Source organism: Thermobia domestica, chromosome 16 (assembly GCF_964235325.1).
Source record: "Thermobia domestica chromosome 16, izTheDome1.hap1.1, whole genome shotgun sequence".
Taxonomy (NCBI): Eukaryota; Metazoa; Arthropoda; class Insecta; order Zygentoma; family Lepismatidae; genus Thermobia; species Thermobia domestica.
In genome coordinates this window covers 104007343-104032511 of record NC_137469.1, presented here as the reverse complement: position 1 = coordinate 104032511, position 25169 = coordinate 104007343, and the positions used below count along the sequence as shown (strand labels likewise).

The 25169-nt window shown below is 36.7% G+C and overlaps 1 protein-coding gene across 11 annotated transcripts in view; it reads left to right on the top strand.

Annotated features, from left to right (window-relative positions):
- scaf6 (SR-related CTD associated factor 6) overlaps positions 1 to 25169 on the top strand; it is a 134118-nt gene that overhangs the window by 8569 nt on the left and 100380 nt on the right. For all 11 annotated transcript variants that reach the window (XM_081742870.1, XM_081742872.1, XM_081742875.1 and 8 more), the window contains exon 2: positions 21421 to 21591. In XM_081742870.1, coding sequence (XP_081598996.1) covers positions 21492 to 21591 — 100 coding nt within the window. In that variant the 5' untranslated portion in view covers positions 21421 to 21491. The remainder of the gene's footprint in view (positions 1 to 21420; positions 21592 to 25169) is intronic.

The window sequence follows — 25169 nt, the reverse complement described above, 5'->3', positions numbered from 1 at the left end:
CCAACATATCTATCTATCTATATCTATCTATCTATCTATCTATCTATCTATATCTATATATATATCTATATCTATATCTATATATATATATAATATGTGTGTGTGTGTGTGTGTGTGTGTGTGCGTATGTGTGTGTGTGTCGAATTGATTTTGGATTAAAAGAGCGACTTCGTAAATTTACGGAACGCGTGTTAACACGACAGTAAGGACATCTCGTAACGTTGTTAGGTAACACACGCAGTGTAAATAAAGTTTCAAAACCAGAAGTCGGAAGATACGCCGTGGGTAAATCGGTAAGACGTCTGCTTGCTGAGTGGAGAAATTCGGGTTCAAATCTTGGCTGTTACGTGTTTTTTTTTTTTTTTTTTTTTTTTTTTGTTCCCTTGAAAATACATTTCTATATTTTTGCGTTTGAAATTGCTTTCTTTCATTTTTTGTAGATTATCTTAAATTAGTGAAGGCCAAGTAAGGTCAGAGTACATATATGTCTGCTTTATCTGTGTGTACAGTCCAGAGATGGAGTGAGTCAATTGGGTCAAGATTTGTGAGTAGGTCAGTGGATCGTGGGTCAACAGGACGTGATTAACTGTGACACACCACCCCCTGTGACCTCTCTGACTCACACTGACCCTACGTTTTAAATTTTAAGGTCTCCCTCCTTATTATTAAATTCAATGTATAGATAATTATTGAGTTGAGTTGATTTTGAGTTTAGCGCCCTTTTCAGCAGCGAGGCTATATGAGACGGGACCTACTGATTAACATAGAAACCGAAAAACGTGAGCTCTCGTTGGGAATCAAACCAGGGTCTTCCACGCCACAGGTATATAATAGTGTCTTATATAGCAGTTAATATTCTTGCTATAAAGTATCAAATAACTAAACATTTGATGTAAATAAATGAGAAACCTAAAATATTGCAGATTACTGCAATTGCGATTTAATTTAATTTTAAGCATTATACATCCATATGATTGTTAAAGTTGCTTTATAAAGATGCAGATTATGAATTATAGTAATTTTTTCAATGAAATGAAATTAAATTAAGTTTGACGTCCCATGCTTATGTCGGCTAGGTAAAGGAGACGGTGATGATGAGAAGTGAACGAAAATTGTGCAACGATGTAGGTAGGAGGAAACAGGAGAATCCTGAAGAAACGAACGCACACGGTGTTTCTTCACCACAAATCTGACTTTGTGCAAGCTGGCATCGAACCAAGGACCCCATGCACCAGAGGTGAACGCTCTACCACTAAGCCACTTTGGCCCTATGAAAAATACAACCATATTTATTCTCTCTCTCTCTCTCTCCATTTTTATATAGGTATCAGAAGCATGAATAATTTTCATTTTGGGGGGTGCGGTGGCTCAGTGGTAGAGCGTTCACCTCCGGTGCTTCGGGTCCCTAATTCAATCCCAGCTCGCGCCGTTTGCACTTTGTGGTGGACAAACGCCGTGCTGGTGGGTTTTCTCGGGGTTCTCCCGTTTCCTCCCACTTTCTTCATTCCACCATTTCACTCCTTCCTCATTATCACCGTCTCCTTTAGCCTAACCGGCATAACCATGGGACGTTAAACATAAAGATTTCATTTTATTTCAATTTTTGTTTTGAACGTATGGTTTCAAGTTGGTATTAAACTCAGAACTCTGATCTTAATGAGTTGAGTTGATTTAGAGTTTAACGTCTCTTTCAACAGCAAGACCATATATAACGTGGACATATTGATTAACGTAAAACCCGAACCATGTAAACTCCCGCCGTGTGGTGGTGATTGTGATTTTGAGTTTAACTGCCCGGTCAGCAGCGTGGCTATAGGAGACGTGGACCTACTGATTAACATGGAATACGAAACACATGAGCTCCCACCGGGAATCGAACCCGGGTCTCCCACGATAAAGTCGTGCGTACGCTAACTCCCACCGAGAATTGAAATCTGTTCTCATTGTAAGAATGTTAACGTTCCTTATTTTACCGGTTTTTGTATAACTTCATGGACTAAATTTCACAGAAGTAAATCCCCACGGTAAGCAGGTTTGCATATCCAGACTCCAAAGTATGAAAACATTTACGCTCACTTCAACCTGAAACAATTCATGAATTGAAGAATAAAGATAATATTCCCGATAAAGTATATGGTTTGAAAAATACCATATAGAAGAGGGACATATCAGTCCTTTCTGCTCATGGAGTTATTAAAACAGGATCATCGGGCAGTGGTCTTTACCATTGAAAGATATTGCTTCTAAAATATTTCCAAGTAACGTCCAATTTTCCATCTATGGGTAGCAGTCCCCCTGCTTTCATAAAAAACATTTGTTCTGTAGATTAAAATCAAGAATGAATTAATCTGTACTCTTGGGTGCTCACTATTGCACCAACATATCTATCTATCTATATCTATCTATCTATCTATCTATCTATCTATCTATCTATCTATCTATCTATATATATATATATATATATATATATATATATATATATATATATATATATATATATATATGTGTGTGTGTGTGTGTGTGTGTGTGTGTGTGTGTGTGTGTGTGTGTGTGTGTGTGTGTGTGTGTGTGTGTGTGTGTGTGTGTGTGTCGAATTGATTTTGGATTAAAAGAGCGACTTCGTAAATTTACGGAACGCATGTTAACACAACAGTAAGGACATCTCGTAACGTTGTTAGGTAACACACGCAGTGTAAATAAAGTTTCAAAACCAGAAGTCGGAAGATATGCCGTGGGTAAATCGGTAAGACGTCTGCTTGCTGAGTGGAGAAATCCGGGTTCAAATCTAGGCTGTTACGTTTTTTTTTTTTGTTCCGTTGAAAATACCTTTCTATATTTTTGGGTTTGAAATTGCTTTCTTTCATTTTTTGTAGATTATCTTAAATTAGTGAAGGCCAAGTAAGGTCAGAGTACATATATGTCTGCTTTATCTGTGTGTACAGTCCAGAGATGGAGTGAGTCAATTGGGTCAAGATTTGTGAGTAGGTCAGTGGATCGTGGGTCAACAGGACGTGACTCACTGTGACACACCACCCCCCGTGACCTCTCTGACTCACGCTGACCCTACGTTTTAAATTTTAAGGTCTCCCTCTTTGTTCGGCCTCCCTCCTTCAAGGTCTCCCTCCTTATTATTAAATTCAATGTATAGATAATTAGTAAGTTGAGTTGATTTTGAGTTTAGCGCCCTTTTCAGCAGCGAGGCTATATGAGACGGGACCTACTGATTAACATGTAATCCGAAACACATGAGCTCCCGTTGGAATCAAACCAGGGTCTCCCACGCCACAGGTATATAATTGTGTTTTATATAGCAGTTAATATTCTTGCTATAATGTATAAAGTTAAAGAAAACTTGTAGCTTCACGAAAGGCATTTGTTGGTCCTTCAAGGTCAACACAAGAACAAAAATGAAAAACTAATACTAGGTGTGCCTTTACAAGTGACTACTATGATAACAACAGAATGCTGCCTACGTTTAACATATTATGCCTCCGGGGGTTAGTAAAACGCTTAACTGTGTGAAAATCGCTGCACACAACAGGTCTTAGGAACACTCACAAATACGTAAAATTTAAAGAACAGAAAATAGTGCATTTTTGAAATGAGCATACAATTCACACTTCACGCAAAGTTCCAATATGGGAAATCAGTCAATATCTTCAGTTGGAATTACTGAAAAAGACAGAAACTGGCTATTTAAAATTCCAAGTGTAAACCTGCGCTTGGAGCGATTCTATTAGCTATATCACAACGCATTTTCGTGAGTTGCCTCTGTGGTCAAGCGTGCTTAATAGCGCTGTTAAAGTTCTAGAACCGGAGGGCGGCGGTTCGAGCCTGAATACAGTAATTTTTTTTTTTCAAAATAGGGATGGCTTTTTAAAAGTATATATAAAGTTGTATTTTGAAGTGATTGTAAAACAAATTCAGATGAACTTTCACATTTCCAAGCTCATTCGTATTTATTCGCCATGTCCCAAATTTCACAGAAATAAATCCCTACGTTAAGCGGGTTTACATATCCAGACTGCTAACAAGGAAGGGTCACGCAGTGGCTCCGCTGAGATCCGAACGAGACAAATGTGTTTTCATTTGATATATTATAACTAGATAGATCCCAAAGTTATACGTGCCACCGAGCGGAATATCGTGAGTTACAATATATTTTGTAATGTAAGAACTACAAAGCTGGCAGAATATTTTGACCGAATCATTTGTTCGGAAACGGTTGGGTAAATGGAAAACTCGGATAATATGTATCTCGTCATTTTCAAGAACACACTTTTTCGGATAAAAAAGTTTGCCCAGGATCCTCGCAGGGTCCCACATGGGGTCCAACTCAAAATTTTCAAATGACAAGAGGGATTAAGTGGCACATCGTTTGAAAGCTGTTGCAAAATGAAAGAAGATGCAGCAAGTCTCGACTCTCTACGACAACCCTGTGCAAAATGGCGGAGGGTCAAAATGTAAACAGAAACTTAATTGAAAAGTCAATGGTCACCCCTATAAATCGGAAACGGTGAAAAATGTGAAAATAGGAAAGGAAGTGTGGCATTATTTTCAAAGTACAACAATTTAAGGTAAAACGTCTTGTCCCAGGGTCCCCACATGGTCCCAGGTGGGGTCCAACTAAAAAGTTTCAAATGGCAAGAGGGATTAAGTAGCTCATCGTTTGCAAGATCTTCTTAAATGAAAGTAGATGGAGCAAGTCTCTACTCTCTACGACAACTCTGTCCAAAATTGCTGCGGGTCAAAAAGTAATCAAAAGCTTATTTGATAAACTATGGCCACCTCGAATCCAAGATGGCCGGTTAAAACTTATGTCGTTCATAACAGTACAAATTTAAATCTCTATTTTTCTCTATTATATATTTAGAAACAATAGGAAGATTAAAGAACAATTGAATTTCGATTCACCTCAACCATAATTTCATTCGGTAACAACACATATATGTTTTGTTTGGTTCCCTCGCCATCATTTACTTTAATATAACGAATATGCGATGAACACACAACTCTGACTTCCTCTAATTTTGTCATACGTAGTTCATGCATAAAGGACTTGCTGCACCAGTAGGTGGGTGGCTCTATTGTAATTCGTAACTGCGCATTCGTGGCGGTTACATTTGTATGTCATTCGTTGGTTTGATCGCAATACTCCAAGCAATACCAAATATACAAAAAAAAAAAAAAAAAAAAAAATCATTTGCAAGATTGGCGAGTAGTACCAAACCATAGTTCCTAAATAAGGTCTTGACCGTACTACGGTAGGTCGCCTAGTTTTGGAGCTATGGACCTTTAAAGTTCATTTTTTCATGTTTTTGGCAGCCTATAACTCCGAAATTAAGCATTTGTGCGCCCAGGTTTGTTACTACCTTTTGTCTTATCTTGGTGTCAGGAACAGTATTTCTTCCAGATATGTTTTTGGGGAACTGCCTCCCTCCCGGAGCTCTGAGAGTGCCCCCCGGAGGAGACCAAAATATTACATCTATAATACAATAATAAATAGAATAGTACCAGCAGTGCTCCCCTCACCCTGAACATTTTTTCTGAAAGAACAACTGGTCAGGAATCTCCTTGCATTTTTTAAATGGAGTATCGCATCGCAGTTTGCAGTGCAAATGGGAATGCAATGCAGCGCAAACATGGAAATGCAACATTGCATTTACATGTTTGCACTGCAAATTGAAAAATGTATTGCAAATTGCGATACATCTTTGTGTCTTAAATTACTACATAAGCTAAAATAAGGAGCAAGTTAAAAATATATTACTATTATTTCAAGAAACTTCCCCCGACTTGAAGGGTCGGTTATTGCAAGAAAAAATGCCTCGACTTCGGATTACAATAGTTTTCCACTTTTGTATTTCCTTCCCTTTGTCAGTTTATTGTTACTGGGTCATTCTCCAGATCTTCTCAGGTTTCGGGTGATTATCCTTGTTTCTGAGCGTGTAATAATAAAAAAAAATGTTCCTTGAAGAAAAGGCGCATTGGCAGCAGATTGGACCTAGCCGATATATGGTATATATAGCATGATTGTGGGTTGGTTAGTAAAACGCAGAAGTGCGTACAGTAGATCAATAAAACAGTAACGGTATTCTTCAATGCCAAAAATACAGTATAGGAAATTACTCATCTTTATCTCTCTTTTCTTTTTGCTTTCCATTTGAAGTACTGATATACCTGATACCCATTTACGTTCCTTGTTAAAAACAACATATGTTTTAGCAAGATTTCTTCTTGGGAGACGCCGCGAACCTCAAAAAACATCCCGAACAAATGGACTCTCTCTTTCTGTGTGTGTTTGAACCAATGAGTTGTTTTTCCTAAACCTAATTGTTGAATTTGCCGCTGTGGTAAAACTATTTCGCTCAATTTGACAAATAATATAATAAAATATAATACTTATCCAGCAATGAGCGTGGATTGCAAGGAAAAGCAGTGAACTCTAAAGTACCCCTGTAGCAGGGGCGGATCCAGAACGGACTTCTGGGGGGGGGGGCGTGGATTGTAATACTGCTACTTAGCTAGTTTTAAGAGCTCCAAATTTTGGGATGGGTTTTATTTATATATAAAATAAGAAAGCTTCCTCTTCCGTGGGAGGGGGCGATTGCCCCGATCGCTCCCTGGATCCGTGTCTGCCCTATAGCCTCTCCTCGAAATTAAATGCATTGATCTATTATTTCCAATTCGAAGTCATTTTCGCTTCCATGTTAATGGTGACGGAGTTCTTGTTCTTTGTATCTCTGTACTCAAGAAAATAATAATAATAATAATAATAATAATAATAAAGCATCTGAATAATAACGATATTTTTAACCCCCCTTCTTTAAACTTTCTGTGTATTTCTCTGAATCTGGATATGTTGTTTTATAGTGTATAATACAAAAAGGCTTCAAACAGCAATCAGGCAAAAATTATTTGTGTAAAAGACACAAACGCCTTATCAGTGGCTCTGCAAAGAAGTACTAAACAACTGACGTTGTTTCTGCTTGCCTTTAAACATAATGTTACGATTTACAAGGCACAGACAAAAGTAGAGAGCAACGTGAAATTTCGCCTAAGGGCACCTTCGTTGCTAAACGGAAGACTAGCACTCTGTCAACATATTGCATAGCTATCAATAAGTCACACTCAAAGGTTCTTTCCAAACGTTTTGGTATAACAGGTTAATCAAACTACGCTGTTGTAGGTAAGGGATGAGACTCTGAATGACCGATAAGTGTTGGAGTTCAGAGCCGTAGCTAGAAATTTCGTTGCCCGGGGCGAAGTAGAATTCGGCGTCCCCCGACACTCACCTTACCAAACTTTGACTTTTTCTTTCTGTGCTTTTATTTTTAACATATAAGAGAAACACCTTTTTGTTGTTATGCTACGCTGTTTTTTCTTTTTTATCAAGCCGCTTAGACAGACCATTGCAACAGCCAAAAGCGATCTTTATGTATTCTTTAACAAATAAGAGCCACTCTCAAGAGGCTTATTTCAGACCTGCTGCTAAACTTGCCAAACTACCTTGTATACAAATCCATTTGGAGAATAATTATGAAAAAAGCATGGAGTCGATTCTCCTACGTCAGGACGACCATGTTAGACATGGAGTTGCTGGACGCGAGTGGTAGCGTTGGAAAGGTCCGGGTCAACTGAGTGCAGTAGTAATGTCAGAAGTCTGGCCCAGGCCACGCAACTCAAGGAATGGGGTCGTGACGTTATGGATTCGGGTCCCTTCTATTCACCTATTAAAGATGAAGTTGTTGGACGGCGTTGGCGGCATTTGAAAGGTTTTGATCCGTTGAGCACAATTGTGATGTCAGAAGTCGATCCCTAAACTTGAACGACAAGAAACTGGGTCCGGAAGTTTTAGACACGGGCTCTTTCTATTCCCCTTTTAAACATGGGGTTGTTGGACGTGGATGGTAACATTGGAAAGATCCTAGTCGTTTGAAAACAGCGTAATGTCCGAAGTCAGTTCCTGGCCTTAAAGCGCCAAAAATGAGGTTCCGCATTGGCTCAATATCAATACCTGGTTGCGTAAGATAGAACAACATTTATAGCTGTATGGATGGTTTTACCTCGCGTAATAAAATACTGAGACTGAACCACAGCAAAGGTTTACATCACAACCCAAATGCTTGGGACCGAATCTGATTTCTTACATCACCGACATGCTCAAGGGACCAAGACCTCTCCAATGTTTAAAGCAAGTCAATGATGATAGAAGAATTGGTTGAATGAAAAGTGGCAAAAAGCGGGAGTACCCTGAGAAAACCTACGGATACGATCTTGTCCAACGCAAACTTACTTGGCCGGGGATCGAAACAATAAAGACCACACGCACCAGAGTAAGCGGTTTACCATTGAGCCCCACAACAAGAACAAGAAAATTGGAAGTTACTTGGAAATATTTTAAGAAGCAATATCTTTCAATGGTAAAGACCACTGCCCGATGATCCTGTTTTAATAACTCCATGAGCAGAAAGGACTGATATGTCCCTCTCCTATATGGTATTTTTCAAACCATATACTTTATCGGGAATATTATCCTTTATTCGTCAATTCATGAATTTTTTGAGGTTGAAGTGAGCGTAAATGTTTTCATACTTAGGAGTCTGGATATGCAAACCTGCTTACCGTGGGCATTTACTTCTGTGAAATTTGGTCCATGAAGTTATACGAAAACTGGTAAAATAAGGAACGTTAACATTCTTACAATGAGAACAGATTTCAATTCTCGGTGGGAGTTAGCGTACGCACGACTTTATCGTGGGAGACCCGGGTTCGATTCCCGGTGGGAGCTCATGTGTTTCGTATTCCATGTTAATCAGTAGGTCCACGTCTCCTATAGCCACGCTGCTGACCGGGCAGTTAAACTCAAAATCACAATCACCACCACACGGCGGGAGTTTACATGGTTCGGGTTTTACGTTAATCAATATGTCCACGTCATATATGGTCTTGCTGTTGAAAGAGACGTTAAACTCTAAATCAACTCAACTCATTAAGATCAGAGTTCTGAGTTTAATACCAACTTGAAACCATACGTTCAAAACAAAAATTGAAATAAAATGAAATCTTTATGTTTAACGTCCCATGGTTATGCCGGTTAGGCTAAAGGAGACGGTGATAATGAGAAAGGAGTGAAATGGTGGAATGAAGAAAGTGGGAGGAAACGGGAGAACCCCGAGAAAACCCACCAGCACGGCGTTTGTCCACCACAAAGTGCAAACGGCGCGAGCTGGGATCGAATTAGGGACCCAAAGCACCGGAGGTGAACGCTCTACCACTGAGCCACCGCACCCCCCAAAATGAAAATTATTCATGCTTCTGATACCTATCTAAAAATGGAGAGAGAGAGAGAGAGAGAATAAATATGGTTGTATTTTTCATAGGGCCAAAGTGGCTTAGTGGTAGAGCGTTCACCTCTGGTGCATGGGGTCCTTGGTTCGATGCCAGCTTGCACAAAGTCAGATTTGTGGTGAAGAAACACCGTGTGCGTTCGTTTCTTCAGGATTCTCCTGTTTCCTCCTACCTACATCGTTGCACAATTTTCGTTCACTTCTCATCATCACCGTCTCCTTTACCTAGCCGACATAAGCATGGGACGTCAAACTTAATTTAATTTCATTTCATTGAAAAAATTACTATAATTCATAATCTGCATCTTTATAAAGCAACTTTAACAATCATATGGATGTATAATGCTTAAAATTAAATTAAATCGCAATTGCAGTAATCTGCAATATTTTAGGTTTCTCATTTATTTACATCAAATGTTTAGTTATTTGATACTTTATAGCAAGAATATTAACTGCTATATAAGACACTATTATATACCTGTGGCGTGGAAGACCCTGGTTTGATTCCCAACGAGAGCTCACGTTTTTCGGTTTCTATGTTAATCAGTAGGTCCCGTCTCATATAGCCTCGCTGCTGAAAAGGGCGCTAAACTCAAAATCAACTCAACTCAATAATTATCTATACATTGAATTTAATAATAAGGAGGGAGACCTTAAAATTTAAAACGTAGGGTCAGTGTGAGTCAGAGAGGTCACGGGGGGTGGTGTGTCACAGTTAATCACGTCCTGTTGACCCACGATCCACTGACCTACTCACAAATCTTGACCCAATTGACTCACTCCATCTCTGGACTGTACACACAGATAAAGCAGACATATATGTACTCTGACCTTACTTGGCCTTCACTAATTTAAGATAATCTACAAAAAATGAAAGAAAGCAATTTCAAACGCAAAAATATAGAAATGTATTTTCAAGGGAACAAAAAAAAAAAAAAAAAAAAACGTAACAGCCAAGATTTCAACCCGAATTTCTCCACTCAGCAAGCAGACGTCTTACCGATTTACCCACGGCATATCTTCCGACTTCTGGTTTTGAAACTTTATTTACACTGCGTGTGTTACCTAACAACGTTACGAGATGTCCTTACTGTCGTGTTAACACGCGTTCCGTAAATTTACGAAGTCGCTCTTTTAATCCAAAATAAATTCGACACACACACACATACACACACACACACACACACATATATATATATATATATATATATATATATATATATATATATATATATAGATAGATAGATAGATAGATAGATAGATAGATAGATAGACATATAGATAGATATATATGTTGGTGCACCAGTAAGCTCCCAAGAGTACAGATTAATTCATTCTTGATTTTAATCTACAGAACAAATGTTTTTTTATGAAAGCAAGGGGACTGCTACCCATAGATGGCTAAGTGAGGTAAATAAAATTTAAACTTCAAATGGAACTGGGGTGGCTCACCGACAATGGCTGATTTAACACGTTTGATAACAGCGCGGGTAATAGCTGGTTTGTAGATAGAGCCTGTGTAGGTAAGTGGATACCGCGTGAGACTGTCATTCTAAGGGTGTGGGGTTCGAGTCTCGGCCTAGACTAAGTTATTTTTTTTCAACACTATAAATGATGTTCGCGTTTGATACTGAAAGAGATTTATCCTATGAAGGGAGAAAACCCACGATGGGGTCAGGGGGAAAGACGGACACTGTTTATCCTTAAGTGTTAAAATTTAATTTATTCCCATGTCTTTTGCTCTTTCCTTTCCCTCTTTCCTTCTTTTCTCATTTTGTTTAGCTTTCCATACTTTTTAGGTCTCTGCATGATGCGTATTATTCTTTTCGTTTCCTTTGCATTAATTCCTATCCCTTTGATCTTAAAGTGAATGGAATTTCTGTAGATTTATCTCGTGGTTGTTTCTCTAAGTGATGCTCTCAGATAGTAATACTTTTTCCTCCAAATGGAGGAATATCCTGGCATATTATGTTTTCGGGCATGTATTTGCTGTCATGTTGGTTGTCCAACTATCAGACATACAGTGAAACTATTCTGCTACTGGAAAAAGCTATCATTTCTTATGTATCCAACCTCCACTTTTTACAGTCGCTGACTGTACCTCGCGCCTAAACAGCTTTGCGCCCAAACGGCAGCGCCCAAATGGTGGCGCCCAAACGTCCTGTCCCGCCTAAGGGCTGTTGCCTCAGGAATTTAGTTTATTATTATCATTGCTAATAATAATAATATTAGCAGTAGATTTACTAAAGATTCTGGCTGTTAATTTGCTCTGCTTGTAAGTACATTATTTCTCACTTTATAATATAGTTAGGCAGGTCAATATTTGGTCCGTTTCTTTCTAATGTGATTCATCACGTGTATAAAAACTGGACAATATTGAAATTAGGATACTACACGTAGGAAATTAATAATGATAGCTTTATTACTCATACATGAACCTGCGTACATTAATAAATATGAGGATCTTTGTACTTAATAAAGTGTTTTTAACCATTTCTTTTTTTTAAGAAAAGTTTTAAATTGCCATTGTAGATGGATGGCTGTCGAATAATAATGCTATTTATAAAAGACTAACATTAATGCATCACGCTAACACCTAATAGTAAATCATGTTCATGCTCATTGCAATAATATAATGCAGTAATTTAGATTTGAGTATTTTAATTTGTGTAACTGCAAGTTGTCGGCTAACTATAAAAAAAAAAAATGAACGCCAACAATTAAGAGCTCTTAATTGTGATGTTAACTTATAATTAGTGCTTGAACTTTTCGGGTAAACAGGTACCCGCCCGATACACATTGCATTTGGTTTACTCGGCCTTAGACTTAATACGGAGAATAGTTCGTCTTCATTGTTTACCCTTGTTACAGGGAGAGCATCTAAGTTTTTATAACCAGCAACATCCAACTGATTGACAAATCGCACGTGGCCGCTAATAACCTTTTGACAGTTTTACTGCTAAAAAAACTTGGTTTAGCTTTGGAAACAACTATGCAGTCTTATTTGCTTACAAGTGCACACTTTGTACTACTGCATGTATTTTTGCATTTTACAGGGTAAGGGGAAAAAAGAAGGAATGTCACAAAACTGCAATTTAATATTGAAAACCGCGTAAGAAGAATAGGGTTAGTTATATCTTTTGCTCCTTTTTACATGGACATTTCTACATCTACGCATGCATCGTATATACAGTCAAATAGTACCAAGAGTCACCAACAGATAGGACAAAGCACCCGAAAAAGCACATACATGGACATTCCTTGTTTTACCCCCTTACCCTTCACGTTTTCCAGATAAACATCCATATATATAGGGGTTGGACAAAAGATCTAAAACGTTTGCAAAAGTGTGAAAATCATATCTAGTATTGTGTGGGGCCTCCGTTTGCGTGCAAAACAGCTTGGATCCGACGTGGAATGGACGTATACAGCTACTGAATTGTGCTGTGTGGAAATTTGTACCATTGTTCCTCCAAAACATGCTCCAGTTCCTTAAGGGATACTGGTAAAGGGTAATGAGACCGAACACGCCTTTCTAACTCAGACGCAAACGCAGATTTTACGTCACGTTGATGGAGATCTGTGCGGAACAAGCCTGTTAGTTATTTCTAAATAGTACGGAGGTAGTAACACTTCACGGATAGATTGCACTACTTTTATGCAGTAATACAATATATATTACCCTATGTATTTAGTAAACAAGAAAGATAATATGGAAATAACAAATATTTGGGAACAATAATTACTAAGAAAGTAGGAAAATGAAAAAGGAGTAATTGTGAGTGAGGTATAGCAACATCATAAGTAGTTAGGATAATAACGTTGAAGATAATTAATGTTCCTGTGATTGTTGGAGGGAAGAGGGTCAGCAGAAGCTTAGCCTTCTAGTATATGTACTCTTTTTCTCTTTCTCTCTCAATCGATGGCTGAAAGTAGAGGCACTGTGTGTGGTAGAGGTGTGCATGGGCCGGAATTTTTGGCCCTGCCCGGCCCGTGAATTTATAATTATGAGGCCCGACCCGAGTTTTAGGTCCGAGCGCATGTGATAATCAAATGAGCCCGCGTTACAGAATCTTAATGCAAAATTGTATTTTTATTTACAACCGTTAGAGGTTTACTCGTGCAGTTTACTTTTGCAGCGCTTATTTTCTACTAATACATATTCTCCATTTTGAAATTTTGTTCTTATATTTTCGACATCCATGTTACAAACTACACAGAAAAGCAAAGTAGTAGTTAATGTTATAACTTAGTACATCTTCAATATCGAGCTACCTATTCCTATACTTGTCTCCACAATTACTGTTTACCAGGTTTGTTAATTCTCAAACCCTTAATCCCGGTAAAAGACCTAATAAAAACTAGAGACTGCTGCTTAAATCGGAGCAAAAAACGCCGGAATCAAACTGAACTGAATTATAATTATATTCATATGTATATATGTGTGTGGTTTTCCTTTCAATGTTTTTTTTTTTTTTTTTTTTTTTTTTTTTCATTCATTTCATTGAACAGCAATAGAAAGACTGAATCAAAAAATAGTAGTCACTTCAATATAGGGATACATTCTAATTACGGGGGCCAGATTTTCTTTCCAAAAAATATACACTTTTTCATAACAATAGCCTAATTTTAGTTAGGTTGCATGACATTCTGCTTACTTTCATGGTGTATATAGATCGGCAGTGGCTTTTTAAAAGGTGTGCACTATATTATCGTGTTTCACTGTTGTTTCTCCATTGCACACACTGTATTTCTACTCAAGTTACTTCACATACTTCTCATACAGTAATTACGTTTCACTACCATCAACTCATTTCTCTCTCTCTCTCTTTTTCATCTACTTTTGATCCCCCGCGATTTAGGGTTGCCAACTGGCCAGAAATATTGCTGTCATTTTGATTGAGGCCAGTGACCGGTACAAATTTCTTACCAGCCCCTTTAGGAATGGTATTTTAAAATTTGTAATCCAGAATAAAACATCGAACTTCTTCAACAGTTTTTTTACAAATAGGCTACAAATTTTCGTTGTATTATACATTAAGCGATTATATTTTAATGTATGCCAATGTTTTTAATTTATTTAACATACGAAATTTGATAACAATTAGATTTTATTGTGAAACATTGTTTTCAACAATAGAGACAGAAGTGATAATTTGTCATAAATATAGCGATAAATTTAAATTGTCCAGCGATTGTTGGCAAATAACTTTCATTTCGTTAGTACAGTGTTTGTTGCATTGTTTAGTTTCACGTCCCTAGCTGATGCATATGACAACTTTCCTTAAACTTCTAACTTACGTCCTTACGAATTCTTAAAGCAACTTCCTGTAGTTGAAGTATAATTTTAAAGTCACGAAGGATCTAATTTCATTAATGAAGTTGGTCATCGAATAGCGATCAGAACTGGTGATCCCCGAGCTACTGCATTCCTTTTCCAACGTATCAGCATCGCCATCCAGCTCGAGAATGTGTCATCGATCTTAGGCACATTACCTCCTGGTAAAGAACTGGACGAGATTTTTCTTCTATAGCCCACAACAAGACGGAAGTACAGACATCCTAGGAGGTAACAACCACTTTGACGATGTTCTGAAAAATGTTTTGAATCCAGGAGCGGAAAATACCTGTAAAGAGACAAGCCAAGCCAAGTGTTTCACAATTTTAGTTAATATTTGTTTTAGTGATATATTTAATGTTTGGAATATTCATATAGTATATATTTTGCTGTATGTGCTCATCTAATCACATCTCCCAGTAATTCGAATATTGTGTGCAACACTCTGATATTAGCTACACATTATTTGCATTTTAACTAATGTATTTACTGTATAATGTATACGATTACTTACTAAACTGAGGGTAATTAAAGAGTAAATTTCATTTTGTAATTCCAAAATTATCACGTAAAGATTAATATACTTTTGTTCATCTCTTTCAATAGTTTTAAAGAAATAGCAGTTACAGGTAAATACAATAAAATAATCAATACCGACTTAAGTTTCTCATTTATAGCACAATGTACCTATTAAGCTTACTAGTGAATGCACTGAGGATATGCAAAATACAGGTGCTAATGCACTTTTGTACACGATAGTACATTTCCTTCTCATGGATGGGGCCGAACAGAGATACTTCACACTTAGACCTATATCATAGGTAATTTTGAGGGAGTGCTGGTAATTTTATTTTCCAGAGTTGTCAGCCCTATCGCAATTAGAATTAACCCCAATACAGTTGGTGAATTGGTGTTCATTTTGCTATTGTGGTTACGACAAGGGAACCATGGGAAGAGTTGTAACAAACTGTGCATTCTTCCCTCATGGTTATAGAACTGTTGCATCGTGGTAGACTTTTTATTTATTTTTATCAGAAAAGACTGTTAAAACATCAACTTGAAGAGATCAAGACCACCAGTGCTAAAGTTTCCCAGCATGTTTTCAATTTAAAAATAATTTTCCTTTTTCTTGAACTGTTGGATAACGTGGAGTGATAAGGAGGAATAGGTGGAATTATTGCTATATTTTTTTGTGGAGAATTTGTGAAACAAATTCTTCCGATATCAGCAAAAGAAAGTAATAATAAAAATTAAAATATAAACTGAATTGTCTTGAAGGGAAAAAGAAAAACAAAATAGTTTGTTCTGAATGCTTTTATTCCTTTAATTCAATGTAAGAAACACTACTTTCACTCACAGGTAAGCTAACCATGTTTACTGCTGTTACTTTTAGTTTTTCTTTCCACTATTCAGTTAGCTTTACTCTTAATTGTGCAATCATCATCAGATTTTTAGTGTGGCCGTCTAGAAATTTACATGTGGTTGAAACGTTTTTCAGAAAGAACGGTCCGATAAATATCGTTGTACAGTGTATTTACGAAGTTAGTCCCGAGAAATATGGTTGTATATTTAAAAATTTATGCGCCCGAGCTCGAAGTGATCTATACTTTGTATGCCCGAGCCCGTGCAGACCTCTAGTGTGTGGGAGAGAGAAGAGGGGAAACAGCACCAAAAGGCTTTAGAAATGTTTGTCGTTAAAGGCAAATTGAGTTTATGGCTGTCATCATCGTGTCCATAGCTTCTACATTCTCATTCAATTGTATATTTCATTATCATCAGACCGGTTATTATTATTATTAATCAGGATCAGATGATTACGAAGGGAGATCTTGAGAATGAAGATTAAAAAAAAAAATCTTAAGCTTCCGAGACAGGTTTCGGACCACGAACCTTGTAGCTAGCAACCCATGACTTCATCCATTCAGCTAGGGGGGAACTCTTCGCAGTTATTCATATACGTTGACTTTAGCTACGTTGAGAAACTAATAGAACGGAATATCCCAAAAGTTGACTCGAGGGATGCGCCGTTTACACCTCTTGTAGCTTATTTACTTGGTGCATAATGAACTGCCCCTTGCTCAGGAACACTTTTCTTAAGGCAGTAAAATACTACTGTGTTAATTGAGTTATATTTGATAGAACCGTCTGTTAAAGTAGTACCAAGTAATCAGACGTATGCGTAAATCTTTTGCGGAGCTCTAGTGGAAAATGAAAAAGTAATCGTAAACATGTTAGACTTTCGATTTTTTTTTTTTTTTTTTTTCCAAGGAAATGGAAATGCATAAGTGTGTCACTTGGATGCGACCCCATAGTTTAAAATAAAATAGCTTGTTTGGTGATAATGTTTTCGGTAAATGTTTAGTGTAGGGGAATTCTAGGTGGATGGCCCTAGGTTCGAATCCCGACTTTTTTTCTTTTTTTTTTAGCTACATTCATGCAGTTCATTCCAAAAGTTCGTTTTTGAATTAAACGTAATCGTAGCTAGTTTAAGCCGAAATTATTTTCAAATATGACATTTGTTATTACATGCTTTTCTTTAATTTGCTATGTTTCAACTTTGGTGGTAAATCTTACAACCTTAATTAAACTCTTTCCCTATGTTATTTCATGAAGTTTTGTACAATAACACCAGTAGGGCGATAATACAATATTCCATTGTTACTGTAGTATATATATTGGGTACTTGAATAAATTCTCGCTGTTGATGAACAGAGGGCAGTAGTTGTGCTATTGCAGCACAGCGGACTGTGACAGGATACCTATTTGGAAGTGCTATCCTTGGCCTGTTAGAGCATTATTTGACCTTCGAGTGAAGTGAAAAGAACATTTGTTTTCAGTGTCTTGAACATAGCGAGCTTTGTGCCTAAAAAGCAACATTTGCGGGAAGCGCTACTCATCTGCTTCCATCTTAAGAAATCTGCTGCAGAAAGCTATCGTTTGCTAGTGAAAGCGTCTGGAGAGCATGCTTTGTCGGAAACAACGTGTAGAGAGTGGTTTTGACGATTCAAAAACAATGATTTTGACTTTAGCGACAAAGTGCGTCTTGGTCAGTTGAAAATGTTGGGATGTGGAGACTTAGAGGCACTTACTGGAAGAAATTCATCTCAAACGCTTCAATAGTTGTCTCAAACTCTAAATGTTGATGAATCAATTGTTAGTAAGCGTTTAAAATCCATTGATTCAGAAAGTGCGAAACTGGGTGCCACATGAATTGACGGAAAGAAATATTGCGAAACGTTTGACCATTTGAGAAGTGCTGCTTCAAAGACATAAACGGAAGTCGTTTTTGCATCGCATTGTACCGGCGATGAAAACTGGATTCGATACGACAATCCCAAGCGCAGAAAATCATCAGTGAGGCCCAGAGAACCATCAACATCAACGCCAAAACCGGACATTCATGAAAAGAAAATCATGCTGTGCATTTAGTGGGATCAAGTCGGTGTGTTTTATTATGAGCTGCTTCCACCGGATTAAACGATGACTGCTGATCGTTACCGAATACAATTAGTGCATCTGAATCAAGCACTTCAACAAAAACGACCAGATTATGCCCAGAGACGTGACAAAGTTATTCTGCTCCGTGATAATGCCAGACTACATGTTAGAAATGTAGTGAAAGAAACCTTAAAGGGATTGCGATGGGATGTCTTACCCCCACCCACCATATTCACCAGACGTCGCCCCTTCTGACTACTATTTGTTTCGATCCATGCAGCATGACCTGACTAACACTTCAGAACTAACGAAGATATTCAACATTTGTTACCCCAAAAGTGGGAGAAGGTTGTAGCTGCCGAGGGAAAGTACGTTCAGTAGAAGATATTGTTCTGTTGTTGTGGAATGGCATTTTTATTTTTTTTTAAGGGGGTGAATTAATTCAAGCACCCAATATTTCTAGAAATTTTTGAGTCGGAAGAAAACGTACAGTTGACCCTACGTTAGAACATGGACTTCTGGAGGAATTTCAAACGAATTTAGTATACGTATTAAACTATCTGAATCACTACCTGAAAAATATACTGTGGGTGGGGGATAAGAAACTGAAACTATTTCTAGAAAGGGAAGGGGTGACATGTAAAAGTAATAGTTAGAATACGAACGATATTAGTGTCGAATTCATGGTTTTCGGGGTCGCAAAGATGAATAGTGACACTGCCGATGCGGCTTTAGTCCAAGTTAAGCCTTGCTTGGTATCCAGGTCAGAGTGGGAGGATGACAGGCAAATCAAATCGAAAATATCCTATATATGTGTCGAATGCATAGTTTTCGGAGTCACTGATATAAATAGTGTTATTCCAGATGTGGTATTTGTCCGAGGTACGTCCTGTTGGGGGTCAGAAGTAAGAACCACTGAAGATATCAGAACAGTGAATTTCAATACAATGAGAGTGAGAAGTGATGTGGGGAGATTTTTATCGATTATTTGTTTCTCAATATCTCGCACCGTTTGCCAGATTTGAGCCTACTTCCGGTTGGAGTTTCTAATTCATGCATGACCAGTGTTTTCTTTCTTCTTGCATGCAGTATGTAATAAGCAGATATATTATATACACAATTAATTATAATGGCAGTTACATATGGTGTTCATTGGGAAAAACACTCCAAAAATATTTGTCTTAGACTGGAGAAATGGTTATACTTCCTTTTTCATTATTATTTGGTCATGAAACAAACGCCTGAGACATATGCAACCCGTATATACATGTGTGGTGCTGGAATGCATAACGCGTAGGATATGATGCTTTAGTTTTTTTTAACGCTTCCAGTGTACCCTAAAAATGTAATAAAGAAATAATGGCCATGTTTTTTTAAATATTCAATTAGAACTGTACAATTTACGCAAAATTTCCAATCGATCAGTGAAAACATCATATTTCTAGAGCGTGTAGTTTCCGAGATCTCATTGTCGAAAGGATTGACGACAAACATATAAATGTCCACAGCCTATAGTTTAAAGGAACTCGGAAGATGGAAGCACAATTCACGTGCATTGATTTTAGAGAAGACTTATTAAAATACAAAGGCTTTGAACAATAATTTTATATCATAAATTTTATGAAAAAGATCTAGTTAGCAAAGTTATTTAAAGTACACATACTTAAAATGTTTGTCTCTGTTAAACGTGAAATCACACATAACCGTTTTAGCTCAGGCACTTTTAATTACTATTGTAGCATTTTAATTAAATAAGTCGATTTTTTGCACATTTGTGGATTATTTTATTCTCACCATAATTTTAAACCCATCATCTCCCCACCCTATTCTGGAACAAACGAGTTATTGTACTGTCGTTTACTGCACCTTCCCCTTTTGCTTGACAAATGTTTTTGGAGGGCTGCCGCAGCGTTATGTCCAAATTCGAATTCATACAATAACTTTCACGTATTATACGTTGTTTAGCACTCATCGTCACAGCCACTAAAAATTGACTAAGATACTTACAGTCAAATAGTCCGCTTGCTACGCTACCTCTTGAGCTAGTTTGTACTTACGGTAGATCACGACGTACATACGCGCCTGCTGTGTGGGTTGTGAAAACATTTCAAAGCTTATGATTCTATATATCTGTATTTCGTACCTGAAATTTGATGTTTGGACTCTTCATCTGAAATCTAGAATTAAAAATATATAAATAAAATAAAATAAAAGTAAAAAATGTGGGGATGCTTCCCTCATTTGCCTGTACCAGACGTTCGAATTTTGTGCGAGTCTTTGCGTTCAACCAAATTCTATATTAAAGTTGAAGAACGCAAAATATTGCGCATAGTCATACTTGGGGGCTTTTGCTGGTGTAACGTAAGCTATTTCTCAAAAAAATCCAGAAAGGTTCCTTTACTTTTAGAGGTGAGTTTCTTTTAGACAGTTTTATAAAAAACTGCTGACCTAGTTTTATTTATACTCCATAAACAAATATTTCATTAACAACTCTATAACATAGCGTAAGTTGTTACGCCTGGATAAACCCATAAGGGATTTTTAGTGTTGGGAATAAGTTTTTTTTTTTTTTTTTTTCCTGCCAGTCAGGTCTCTTAAAAATTGTTCATGTGGTTTTGTTCATATTCAATATATTTCGTCAGGACCTAACAATCCTGTAATGTGGCTTAAATAGTTTCTTTCGAAGATCTCCACAAGGGAGTGATTTTTTAAAAGACAATTTTCCCAAGAATTGCTTAGACAATTTTGTTTATAGTTCACAACTAAATATTCCAGTAATAACCGTACAATACGGTATATGTTATTTCAAATGAAAAACCAACAAGAAGTAGGTTTTAGTCTTCCGCGCAAGTTTTCTTCTAATTTTTCCGAAGTTGCCGGTTATTATTTTGATCATACTTCGTAAATAAATATTTTAGTAATAAATATAGAACAGCTTTTTGTACAACGTAATTGGAGTCAGTTAAGGTTTGAAAAGAATCTTATTCATACATAGGATTTAATAATTGTATACAACAAAATGTTAGGTCATGAATGCCATTGTCTGGTTGATTTGTTGTGGAAAGTTGCCGTGTAGATAGATACAATGAAACCACGCCGTCTCGATTTATTTCTGTCGAGTTCACATCACTATTAGAAGACAGAATTTTAAGTTCGAGATTGTGCGTGACAATAATGGATCTAGATGCAAAATCCCGAAATAAGTCCCAAAGACAATATTTTGATAATTATGATATTCATATTTTTATATTGTTTGCGTAAATTATTGACATATTTTATATTGTCTCATTTTAGATCAAGAATTGAGGAATATTATTGACAAGTTAGCACAGTTCGTTGCTCGCAATGGACCTGAGTTTGAGCAGATGACCAAAAATAAACAGAAAGATAACCCGAAATTTGGATTCTTATTTGGCGGAGAACATTTTAATTACTATCAGTACAAAGTCACTACGGAACAGGCAAGTAAGTGAACAATTTTATTTGTTTCTCATGTGCATTTATTTTTACAAGAAAACTAGTTTACGTGCATGTTTGAGAGGCTATAATGAAGGTATTATTTATTTTTTATTTTATTTTTTTAACCCCGTGTTTAAAGCCTTTGTGTCCCAGTAGTTATGCCATAAAAGTACCTTTTTGAATGTTTCCTCTCTGTTTCCCATTGGTTAAGATTACACAGTTCGTCTTTACTTCAAAGTATAATAAAAAAAAATATTATTCATAAAATGTAAAATTTCCAAGTAATATTGTTATAAATCTTCAAGTTTATAAATGAAGTAATAACTGATCTTTATTGAAATTTAGATAGTAAAGATCCGAAAATAGAATCTGTGTACATGGCTTACGTGTTTACCACTACGCCATCCGTCTTTACGTTGAAAGTGTCAACTCAGAGACAGTTGCTGAATTTGTTGAAGCATAACAGTTATCAGTTGTGTTATATAGGTAGATTACCTGAAAATATACGCATCTTCCATCTCGAAAAAAAGTTGCAAACGCATATTCCCAAACAGTATGTGCACAGTAATATCAACTTGAACGCAAAACATTCTTGGTGTTGCATGCTGACTCTACCATCATATCCATCTCGCAGACGGTGCTCCACCACAATGATTGCAAATTACCCAATCTACCGTTCCGAACTCTTAAAGCCGCTTTTTAAGCACACTTATTTGTAAGCCACTACAAATGACCCCAATCTAATTGCCTTACTAAAATTGTCTTTCTTAGCCATCCGCGGTCCAGTTAAAGGCCTTATGATAAGCTAATATTTTGCACCTTATTACATAAACACTAACAAGTCTAAATTCTCAACCTCTCTAATCTTATTCCTGAAATCACAAATTTATCAACTCAAGACAACTCATGTTTTCAGTATTGGTAGTTTCACCGGACACATTTGCTTTCTTAGACAACCACTTGTAATCCTTTATATAGTCTCTTCCTTCATATCTCTAAGACGATTGATTCTCTCGTGACAGTATCATTGAACATACATGCTTTCGGCACAAAACACTCGGATTCGATTTTCGGTAAGGATTCAAGTGGTTCAGATCCCAAGCTAAGATGTAGGTCCACGTCTCGCACAGCTTTGATATTGTCGAAATCAACCAAGCTAGCCTCAGACACAAACCATGTATTTGTTATTCGTTCCATCGTTGAACCCATATTCCCAAATATCATCATAGTTTCTTTATGTTACTTCATTACATATATTCCAATCACGCATGGTCTCAGCGGTTTCGAATAATTCCTAAATACACGCTCAGAATCTTCAAAAATTCAGCACAATCCCTAATCCATTTAGAACAGTATGCCCTATATCACAGACAAGAAACGGACTTCCAGGGGTGATGAAGTAGTTCAGAGTGTAGCCTTGCGGTAGCGCTAGTGAAACACCACTGATAGAATACCCATCTCACAGAATTATCCAAATCTACTTCAGCAGAATCGTGACTAATAAGAGGTTGTTTGGAGAAGACAACATGTAGTGCAAATGAGAGTTGCCATTCATAATCTTTTGCCTTCATTTTGAAAGACGTGAAAAGTTTGCTTCTTTCTCTCTAAAGCATTGATGTTACAGTAAAGAAAGAAAAAAATGCTTTATTTAAGGATACCTTCACGATTAAGTGGTTAATGTGTGGATATTCGTGGGCTTAACCTCAGGTGATATGTGTTAGCCTCTGATGAAAACATGAATGATAGTGAATATCACACTTTAAGCAGGAGGTCCCGCTCTTTGTATTTTCGGTATTGAAAAGTTGAATTTCACTTCATTAACCTAATGTGTCTATGATTTGTTTATTAAATGCAAGGAGATAATCAGCTGTGCTGTGTTCTCTATTTGAAATAACTAAATTAGCTAAGTATTCATTATTATTATTATTATTATTATTAAAATGGATTGCACCTTTCCTCTCGATTCATCAAGGGTGTTGATTTTAATCAAACTACCACACAGATAATAAATAAAAGCAAGCTGGATATCGTTTCAGTGTTTCATATAGGGTTGAAGTTGAAGGTTAGATGCTGCCAAAGGAAAGTTTAGCATTATGAATGGTACTAATCGTGTGTACTGGTAGGTAGCAGTACTCAGTTAAACGAAGCATTGAATTAATTTGGAGAAACAGTAATTTATTCTGCATTCTACAGTTCATCAAAGAGAGATACGTTTCGCATTTATATACAAAATTTAGTTAATTTTGGTATAAAGTATTATGGTTAATATTAACTTTTATTTTAAAATCAAAATCTAGTGACCTTTCGCATTATAGAATTTTAATTTTCCTTTTTCAGAGATATACAATTTCTTCAATGGTTTCAGGTAAATTATTGAATATAGTGTCTCTTTGACCATAATGTGCTCTTTTTGTTCGATGGTAAATAGGCTTCTACAAGGTTCTCAATTACTATATATTCATGTTTCACTCCTAAGTAGTATATTTATACCATTCCGATGAAAATCACAGCTTGATTATTTTGGGAAAAACGTATATAATTCAAATTAGAACCTGTATTTAATATTCACATATATACTACATAGCAGGTGCAATATTGATGAATTGTATAATTAACTGTTACAGTATGTATCGAATTGTAAACTGTAACGTACAAATTGTAAACTTAATTGCCGTCATGTTTTCTCTTCGATTTATCTCGTGGAAGGTTAATAACTTTATTATTGATGAAATCGTTGATTAGAGTTGTATTGTAGTTTATCATAATTCTGCTATACTTTTTATTATTATTATTATTATTAATATTCACCGTATTTTTATTGCACTTCTTGCTATAGTGAAGAAATTTTAGTTAGCGAGCACCATAATTCAAACAGATTTTTTGTCCTGACCAAAATATTGCGAGATAGAACCGCGACAATACGGACAGAAAATTATTCTTAATGCATACGTATTTAGAAAAAAAAAAAAAGTTGCATTCAAAATATCTTTGACCTAAGTCAATAGCGTGCTAAACCACTACACAGAGCAGTTTGAAGCTGAACTAAGGGATCCCTAAAATCTTCAATCAGTAAAAAAACAATCGTGGAAAGCCAGTTGTATGTCATAAGTTCGTATGCGGGACTTTTTCCTTCCCTGACAAATTCACTGCTCTGTTCCTTGGAACTTCTGTCTTCCCCTGCGTCCCTCACATAAACACATCCTCTAGCGTTACTTTTGTTTCTTTGCAGATGGGGAAAGGGGGTTGGAAGATTTCTGCCTTTCTTCCCTTAATAATTTGAACCTATATTAGTATAGTGTTTTAATATCAGATTACAGTTCTAATTATGTATTTATTGTATAGGGCATCTAAAGCTTCTGTAAAGAACATCTCACATTTACGGACAAGTAATTGACTTTCTATTAAGGCAACCTGTCTGTTGATTTTATTGGAATGTACTACATTGTGCTGATTATCTAATGTTAAATAGACATACATATATTTGTTTATTCATAGATCTCTAATGATTAATATATCAATCGCTGTAGGAGTAGTAGGAATACATTATTTTCTCATATTATGGCCGTAACCAACTGGAGAAGTTT